We start from the raw sequence: 9,809 nt of genomic DNA on the forward strand, positions 1-9,809 counted from the left end.
AGAAATCTGAGTGAAAAGGGAAAGTGTCTGGCTTGCTGCCTGGGTGCTCTCTTAGAAAAAAGAAAAAATAGGAAGGGAAAGAGAGGGGGGAAGTTTCATTAAAGAGGAGTGAGGTCACCACTTTCTGTCAAGGGCTGGGCAGAGTCAGAGTGACTGAGGGTTGTAAACTGGAGCTGTAAAAACTTCCTCCCCAAACAAAAAGCTCCATGCTCAGATATGAGTAGAGTAACAGAGGGGTAAAATGTTCTCTTGCTCTCTCTCTCGCTCTCACTCTCTCTCATTCTGGTCTCGCCTGCTCACAGCTGGACAATGAGGTAATGCTTTTAACAAGAACAACAAACATGAAGCACCTCTAGATCTCACGTCTGCAGTCTGCTCTCTCTCTCTTTCTCCCTCTCTCTCTTTATCTCTCTCCATAACTGGTCAAATTGTCAAATGTTTGCTCTACAAAGACTAAAGGTGAGGGTATTTGCTTGTTCTCAAACATGCTTCAAGAATCAATTGTCTTTTCTAACAGTTTTCACACTTTTTCATAACAATCCCTATGAGTTTGTTTTGAGGAGTAACAAAATCCAATGCAATTTTCCACTTATTTTTCTAATTCCACATTCACAGTCCAAACATTTACAGACACACATAGGAAACACATTGTGCTTACTCAGGCCTCAGGCTTCCACTTGATTTGAACCAGGTGTCCTATCAGGCTACTGTAACATCCTCTGTACCTTCTTTGGCAATCAATCAATTACAGGTATTTTCCACGTTATAAGCCACAGGCCTATACTGTATGTGGACTGGGACTTATACAATGGTGTTTGTTCTTATAGGAACAGGAGAAAATACCTGTCATTGTTTCATGAAGATGGATTGGGGTTTTGTAGAAAGAAGATTTATTTTTGTTTTCTCAAATATTTCACTGTGTAATCCTATACTCTGGTGGAACTGCGTTCACATATTTGCCTTGTACAAGATGTTGGGAAATTCCCTCGTTGATTTATGAACGCGACACAATTACACCATGCTAACTTGCTCACTCTCACAAATGAACACTTCTCATGTTTGTATTTTACCCTTACACCCCATGCCCCCTTTCTCTCGAGGCTCAACTGAAGTCAACTGACTTTGGGTCAACCCCATGAGGACCAAAAATACTTAAGGCATGAAACAGCCCTGTCCATTTACTGTTCCAAGAACCAACCGTCTTATGTACTGTAGCTACATGACCTCAAATTCCTATGGCTATAGCTCACCCCTTACAATGACAGCTCTTGTTTTGCTGATAGCAAGAACAAAGAGTTCAGTCACATACTCCTGCATTTTCAACACTTATTCCAACATGGGTTACTAGACATTTACATTTTTCCATGATGCTAATGAAACATTAAACATTCCAGAATAAATGTCAATATGCAGTATCTAAATCTAAATCTGACCATCTTGATCCTACCATAAAACAAACTCTATGGGGCGGTTTTGCGGACACAGATTAAGCCAAATCCTAGGCAAATTTTCACTTTTAAACTGGACAAATGTGTATTACATTTCTCAGACATGGTTTAAAATAGTCTCAGACTTGCCCAAGTCTAGATTTTAAAAGTCTGATTTCCAGAAAGACGATTATAATTAATCTAGATCTAAGTGAAAGCTTAAATTAAACCTGGCCAAAAAAATGTATTGCCTGGACCATTTCAATGATGATCAACGAGCACCACCAAGGCCAGACAGAAGGGCGATTAAATCAATTTTCGTGATCGTTTCCGTAAATGCAAAGAAAATGCAGCTGACATTGAGGTTTTTGGCATCTGGAACCTTCCACTGTGAAACAGGAGATTTGTGTGGTGCAAGTGAACAGACAGTTTGCAGAATCGTCCACAAAGTCTACAATGCGAACTGAATGACAAGTACATGAAGTTCTATTATGTTGTTACCCAAGCCAACTACAAGGTAGAATTATATGAATATGGGTACTTCCCTGGAGTCATTAGCTGTATAGATGGAAGTCATATTCCCATCTACAGCAGATGCTGAGAAGTACAGGAATCTTAAAAACTGTGCAAAGTGTGTCCACTACCAATTTGCAGTTCTCCAACATTGTTGCACGTCGGAAAGGTGCAACTCCAGAACTCCTCAGCTCGAAGGAAGACAACATAGTGGAATCATACTTGGTGACAGCGGGTATGCACAGACCAACTTATTGTTCAACCCCTATCTTCCTGCAATAGGACCTGAGCAACAACGGTACAACCAAGCTCATATTTGCACCAGAGGTGCAGTGGAGCACATTTTTGGTATATGGAGACTTCAGCATGCTTATAGAAAAGGGAACTCAACATGTACTACACTGACACAAATTACTGTACTGTTAGATTTCAGTGCAGCCTTTGAAATTATTGACCATTACATGTTGTTGAAAAACACATGTGTTATGGCTTTTCATCCTCTGCCATATCTTGGATTCAGAGCTCTCTTTCTAATAGAACTCAAATGGTTTTCTTTATTGGAAGCTTCTCTGATGTCAAACATGTAAAGTGTGGTGTACCTCACAGCAGCTCTCTAGGCCCTCTACTCTTTTATTGGTATCAATGACCTGCCACTGGCATTAAACAAGGCATGTGTGTCCATATACGCATCAGCAACCACAGCTAATGAAGTCACTACAACCCTTAACAAAGAGTTGCAGTCTGTTTTGGAATGGGCAGGCAGTAATAAACTGGTTCTGAACATCTCTAAAACTAAGAGCATTGCATTTGGTACAAAACATTCCACAAGTTCTAGACCTCAGCTGAATATGGTAGTGAACAGTGTGGCTGTTGAACACGTTTAGGAGACTAAACTACTTGGTGTTACCTTAGATTGTAAACTGTCATGGTCAAAACATATAGATTCAATGGTTGTAAAGATGGGGAGAGTTCTGTCTGTAATAAAGAGATGCTCTGCTTTTTTGACACCACACTCCAAAAAGCAAGCTCTAGTTTTGTCTTATCTTGATTATTGTCCAGTCGTGTGGTCGAGTGCTGGAAGGAAATACCTAGTTAAGCTGCAGCTGGCCCAGAACCGAGTGGCACTTCTTGCTCTTCATTGTAATCAGAGGGCTGATATAAATACTATACATGACAGTCTCTCTTGGCTAAGAGTTGAGGAGAGACTGACTGCATCCCTTCTTTTTATAAGAAACATTAATGTGTTGAAAATTCCAAATAGTTTCCATAGTCATCTTACACACAGCTCTGACACACACATTTACCCCACCAGATATGCCACCAGGGGTCTTTTTACAGTCCCAAAATCCAGAACAAATTCAAGAAAGCGTGCAGTATTTTATAGAGCCATTATTGCATGGAATCTCATATTGCTCAAATGAACAGCAAACCTGGTTTTAAAAAAAACAGATTAAGCAACACTTCACAGCACAATGCCTCTTCCCTATTTGACCTAGATAGTTTGTGTGTATGTACTGACGTGTAGGCTGTGTGTGACTTTAAAATATTTTTGATGTAGTTCTGTCCTTGAGCTGTTCTTGTCTATGAATGTTCCATATTATGTCATTTTTGTGTGGACCCCAGGAAGAGTAACTGCTGCTTTTGCAACAGCTAATGGGGATCCTAATAAAATACCAAAAATACCAAATGGAAGAGTCGTTTCCAGTGTCTCAGAAACACATTGCAGTTTCAACCAAGAAGATGCAGCATTGTCATAATTGCAACAGCAGTGCTTCATAATTACCTCAAACAGCATGGCTGCCCAGATCCTCGCACTGAAGATGAAGATTACCCATTTGTTTCCATGGCTTGAGACAGAATCTTGACAGAAATGGACAACCCTGCAGAGATGCTTTTGCTATGCAGCACTAAGGACATAGTATCTGATCGAGGTCCCCAGTTGATGTTAAGGGTCTGGAGGGCGTTCATGGAACGTCTGGGGGTTTCGGTCAGCCTTACCTCAGGTTTTCACCCCGAGAGTAACAGGCAGGTGGAGAGAGTGAACCAAGATGTGGGTAGGTTTCTGCTGTCTTATTGCCAGGACGGCAATAGACGGCAATGGGCGGCGTACGTGGCCACTCCTCCACTCCTCCACTAACCTCTCCCCCTTCCAGTGGAGACTGGGGTACCAGCTGGTTCTGGCGCCTTGGCATCAGAGCCAGATCGAGGCTCCTGCGGTGGACGACTGGTTTAGGCACGCTGAGGAGACATGGGACGCCGCTCATGTGCACCTTCAGTGGGCCGTGAGGCGCCAAAAAAGGCGCAGATCGCCACCGCAGTGAGGACCGGGTCTGGCTCTCGATCTGAAACCTGCCCCTCCTCCTGCCTTGCCGGAAGCAGGGACCACGGATTGTGGGGCCATTCAAAGTCCTGAGGAGACTGAACGAGGTTTGTTACTGGTTACAGCTTCCCCCCGATTACCGCATTAACCCCTCGTTCCATGCGTCTCTCCTCAGGCCGGTGGTGGCTGGCCTGCTCCAGGATTCTGAGGTGCGGGAGGTTCCTCCGCCCCCTCTGAACATCGAGGGGGCCCCGGGGCGTACTCCGTTCGCTACATACCTGATTCGAGACGTTAGGCGAGGGGACTTCAGTACCTCGTGGACTGGGAGGGGTATGGTCCGGAGGAGAGATGCTGGGTTCCGGTGGAGGACGTGTTGGATCCTTCAATGCTGCAAGAGTTCCACCGTCTCCATCCGGATCGCCTTGCGCGTCGCCCTCCGGATTGTCCCCGAGGTCGGTGTCGACGCGCTGCTATGGCGTCAGTGGGGGGGATACTGTCACGACTTCCGCCGAAGTCGGTCCCTCTCCTTGTTCGGGCGGTGTTCGAAGGTTGACGTCACCGACCTTCTAGCCATCACTGATCCATTTTTTATTTTTCATTGGTTTTGTCTTGTCTTCCATCACACCTGGTTCCAATCCCATCAATTACATGTTGTGTATTTAACCCTCTGTTTCCCCTCATGTCCTTGTCGGTAATTGTTTGATTGTATGTATTGGTACTAGTTATGTTCTGGTGTGCGACAAAGTCATAATTATGGCTAAACCCTACCCATTTCCACAATTTCTCTTCTTAAAATGTGATTTTAAACCTAACCCTAACTAATGAAGGCCACATTTGATTCGTTGGACCTTCCGCACATTTGGGCATAAGTGTCTGGGAACGAGATTAGGTGTAATGTGACTAACATGACTACACTTCAGAGCATGGGCCATCCGACAGCACCTCACATGTTTATATCATATTCGACATAAGTGGGTTATTTGATCATTTGATAATGGTGATTGTCACACAGTTATGCCACATTTATGAAGCCTGTACAATGCATGGCATACGGTTATAGATGATCTGTAACACATTCATGTAGTGTTTATGAAGGCATTATGAAGCCTTTATAAACTGAACATCATTTAAAGCGGGGGCGGTTTTTTTTCACTCTGCAAGTGAGCCTACCTACCAATGAGAATGACAAAAAAGTTTGAGCAGTGTTGTCCAATTGTATCGAGAATAAAGCTCTGAAGTGGATCGGAGGATGATCAACACATTCTTGTTAGTATAGACAGAGAAAGGTGCCTTGAATTAGAAAATGTCAGCATTGTAACAAGGTCAAATTTAAGGTAACGCACATCTTTGGGCCCGCGTCTGCCTGTATCTCAATATCTATTCAACAGTGCCCCCCCGTTGGTCGATTAAATATTGCACGGGAATCAGTCAGACTCAGAGTAGCTAGCTAGCTAACAGTACACAACTAAAACCCACGTGGATAACATCTTGGGCTGGTTGCTATTATAGTTCGTTTCTAAGTTAGGATCGTCGTTCATATAATGGTAAGTCGTTAACGTACCTACTTAATAACTCTTTCGCCAAAAACAATACCGTGTTATATTCACCGTTGTTGTTGGTTTGACTTTTTATTGCAAACTAGCCACTATAGCTAACGTTAACTAGTAACATTAGCCATGCAAGACAAGGCCTCTCTAAAGCCTGGTACTCGAGTTGTGTTCTATTCGGGGGGAGAGTGAACGCCGGGGACTTGCGTTGGGAGACATTATTTCTGGAGTGGCTTTCCAATGTAGAGTGGCTTTCCAATGTAGCAAACGGCAATTTGTTTTAGGGGTTTTATGTAACCTTTTTCAGCATATGCAGGTGAGCCAATCAATCACATTGATTTATAAAGCCACCGTTTCTAAGGAGTCTAAATAGGCGTGCTGTTTCTGGTACCTGTTTGTCTACGTGTTGCTAGAACGTGCCTCGTAGCAACATGTTATGTGTAGAGGTGTTTCACCCTTTGTGTTATTGTTTAAAATCGACTATCTCAAAGTAGGCTACCTAAATCTATTTCAGGCCCCATGCACTTTGTAAGCGAGTGAGCTAAGGCTTTTACAACTCCTATGTGTCTTTTCACAGTCCACAATGTCCTCCGGGCACCAGAAAGCAACTATGAAGCGAAAGCAACATCAAGAAGTGGCTGTCACTGTGTCTAGGTTGGATAACAAGTCAAAAAAGACCAAAAGTCTGTCAAATAAAGCCCCTGACAGTAGTGGTGAAGACTCTGAACTGGAAGAAAACTTTGCCTTACTCAGTAAAAAGAGCTCCTCGGGTATGATCGAGGAAGACCAGGAAGAGTCTGGACGAGAGGAAGATGAGTACCGTTTGAGTGGTGGAGAAGCTCTTGAGGATGCCAGTGAAGAAGAGGCTAATGATGAAAATGCAGAGAGTGATGGTGTTGACCAGACAGGTTTGGGTAGTGACACTGAGGACTCTGAGGATGTCGATGATGACGCAGAACAACTGGAATCGGTAAACAGCAGTGGTGAAATACAAACAGAAGACGACATTAAAAAAGGTAAATCGTAGGCATAGTTTCATTCACTGCAGTTGATCTCCCAGGAACACATGTCAAGGTATTTTATTTATTTTTATTTAACCATTATTTAACTAGGCAAGTCAGTTAATTAAGAACTCATTCTTATTTACTATATCCATACAGAAGTATAACTATACAATTTGTAACCAAATGGAAATGGTCTGCATTTGAAGTTTCAATTTATAATTTATACATAATAAGGTTATAAAATATTCTCGACTAGTGAAATGCGAGCCAGTGAATCCTTCATTTTTCTTTGACTTTTACAGAGCTTTCAACAATGTCTTTTGAGGACATTATGAAGCTTCAAAACAAGGTGGGGACAAAGGTCTATAACGAAATAGCCTACGGAACAACCAAGGCAAAACAAACTCCCACAAAGAAACGCCTCAACAAGAATAGGTAATGTCCAATTGTCTGTTCACCTTCATGCATTAGAATAAGGCCATTCCAATAGCTGAGTTGGAGCATGGATGGCACTCTAAATATGTGTTATGAGTTTTTGATTCCTTTATGAACCTCATTTTTATTCAGTATTTGTATGTGTTGAGTGTAAGTCATTTTGGAGAAAATCTGTTATTTCTTTACTGTGGGGATGGTGTATGTGTTTAAACTCCTAACAATCCTTTCTCATACATTGTTTTTCTTTTTAAGGCCCATGGAGATATCAGCCAAGAGGCCAGCCCCTTTTCTCAGACAAGTAGTTCCTGTCAAGAAATCAGTAAGGCACTTCTGAAGTATTTTGTAGATTGACATCTCCATCTCTTGCTTTTTTGCTTTTGACCTCTCAAACCATCTTGTTGCATGCTGTCTTTTATTTATTTAACTAGGCAAGTTAGTTAAGAACAAATTCATATTTGCAATGACGGCCTTCTGGGGAACAGTGGGTTAACTGCCTTGTTCAAGGGCAGAACGACAGATTTTTACCTTGTCAGCTCGGGGATTCGGTTGCTGGACCCAACGCTCTAACCACTAGGCTACCTGCCGCCCCAGGTGTAATTGTAATTGTCTGTCACTTTCCCCTTCCCCCCCAGGTGTCAAGAGATCCTCGATTTGACGATCTGTCTGGTGAATACAAACCGGAGATCTTTGAGAAAACGTACAGATTCATCAACGACATCAAACAGCACGAGAGAGATGTGTGAAAACGATCAATTCTAATCAGTCCATATTTGTCTAGTCCATATCAGTCCGTTTTTCATTTTAGGCAACATACATTTGAAATAGGACTTGTTTTGCATTATCTCTTGTACAACATGGTCCTGCTTGTCCTCAAGATTTTTTACATTTGACTCACTGAATTGAATTGTGTTCATTCTTTGTGGTGTATATATATATATATATATATATATATATATATATATAGGTAGTGCAGAAGAAGCTCAAGAAACCACTAAAGAGCAACCAAAAGAAGGAGAAACTTCAGTTCCTGTTGAAAAGAATGGTGAGTTAACTGCTGAACACACAACCATGCAAAGCAATTTTAGAATGAGGGCTGCTTTTCTATATAATTCACCCGATTCCTTCTCATATTCAGGAGAACCAGGAGCGGTCCCGGAAGAGCCGAGAACAGCAGCGTGAGAAGGAGCTAGAGTTCAAGAGGAAGCAGAGAGAGATGGCGGGCCAGGGACTGAAGCCTTTCTTCCTCAAGAAATGTAAGTTGGGATGTAAAGCATGACATTCTATTCTATTTATTGTACTCTGAAGCCTATTTATTCTTCTCTATAGACATTATTTTTCTACGTTGTAAAGCTCTTAACTTCAGATATGCTACGGTTCTATAATCAAGGCAACATCAATGCAATGTTGTTGAACCCCTCAGAATTTGCCACTAGACTATAATACAATGCTGTATCCTGTTTGGTTGGGTGGGGAATCTCTTATGTTTTTTTTCACATTGTAAATCAGAGATAATACAATGGAATAAGAGACTGTATCGCTGTCCAAACGCCATCTTCATTGACCACAAGACTCTGGTTGTAGAAATGCCATTACGGTGAAAGCGCAGATAGGATACTCAAAAACCTTACTCTGCTCTCTTAACCCTCTTACAGCTGACAAGAAGAAGCTGGAGCTGGCGGAGAAGTACAGCGAACTGAAGAAGAGCGGCAAGCTGGAAAACTTCCTCAGCAAGAAGAGGAAGAGGAATGCTGGCAAAGACCGCAGGAAGCTGCCTTTCCAGCAGAAGTGACTGTCCTGAAACTGGCCCAGGAACAGTCTTGCTCTTTTGTTTGTCCTGATGATGATGATGATGGTGGGACATTTTGGCCTCAAGCTGTCCCAGCAACAGTTTACACTGCTTTGTTTTTACTAAGGGCCAATCTACCCAGGGGCCGCTCTTCTATCTTGAGATTCATGTGAGTAACTGAACTGGTCTGAATCCCATTAACAATGTATGATTTATGTGAGAGTCTAAGATGCTTGCATGCATCTTAAGTTTGAACTGAGCCAATAAGGTTAGGAGAGGGCTGACAGAGACCGAAGCCAAGCGAATGCGGCCCTATCATGGCCATGGAGGTGTCCCATGGGAGAGGACTTAATCACAACTACGGTATATTATCTTGTACTTCATATCGTCTTCCCGTATTTGCTCACCGGTGAGGAATTTCTGAAAGCACACTGTTGATTTTGTATGTTTTTATGAGGACTTCCAATGCAAATACATATGGTTTGTATTTATGTTGTTATTTCATTGGAACATGCAGAAGGGTCATTTTTGTATTAAATATATACGTCATTGCCAATATCATGAGTGTCAATCCTCTCCTCAACCAAACCTAGCATCTATGTTATAATCATTCATTGACAAACTTGGTTGGATGGCACTTAGTGGGGAGAACAAGTATTTGATACACTGCCGATTTTGCAGGTTTTTCTACTTACAAAGCATTTAGATGTCTGTAATTTTTTATCATAGGTACACTTCAACTGTGAGAGATAGAATCTAAAACAAAAATCCAGAAAA

General features: G+C 42.2%; 1 protein-coding gene across 2 annotated transcripts; it reads left to right on the forward strand.

Annotated features, from left to right (window-relative positions):
- The first annotated feature begins 5,476 nt into the window (after positions 1-5,476).
- rrp36 (ribosomal RNA processing 36) lies at positions 5,477-9,590 on the forward strand. 2 transcript variants are annotated; one of them, XM_035747011.2, is made up of 8 exons: positions 5,477-5,594; positions 6,385-6,823; positions 7,114-7,246; positions 7,499-7,565; positions 7,879-7,983; positions 8,211-8,288; positions 8,382-8,499; positions 8,899-9,590. In XM_035747011.2, the coding sequence occupies exons 2-8, from the start codon at positions 6,391-6,393 to the stop codon at positions 9,033-9,035; spliced, it is 1,071 nt and encodes a 356-aa protein (XP_035602904.1). In that variant the 5' UTR covers positions 5,477-5,594; positions 6,385-6,390; the 3' UTR covers positions 9,036-9,590. The 2 variants fall into 2 exon arrangements, with proteins under 2 accessions (XP_035602904.1, XP_035602903.1); XM_035747010.2 differs by lacking the exon at positions 5,477-5,594 and adding an exon at positions 5,648-5,804.
- Positions 9,591-9,809: the final 219 nt, after the last annotated feature.

The sequence above is a fragment of the Oncorhynchus keta genome, chromosome 32 (assembly GCF_023373465.1).
Source record: "Oncorhynchus keta strain PuntledgeMale-10-30-2019 chromosome 32, Oket_V2, whole genome shotgun sequence".
NCBI lineage: Eukaryota > Metazoa > Chordata > Actinopteri > Salmoniformes > Salmonidae > Oncorhynchus > Oncorhynchus keta.

Coding starts and splice junctions, on each gene's coding strand:
- rrp36 (XM_035747010.2), top strand. Junction 7,247..7,498: donor AAACGCCTCAACAAGAATAG/GTAATGTCCAAT, acceptor TTTCTTTTTAAG/GCCCATGGAGATATCAGCCA. Junction 7,566..7,878: donor TAGTTCCTGTCAAGAAATCA/GTAAGGCACTTC, acceptor CTTCCCCCCCAG/GTGTCAAGAGATCCTCGATT.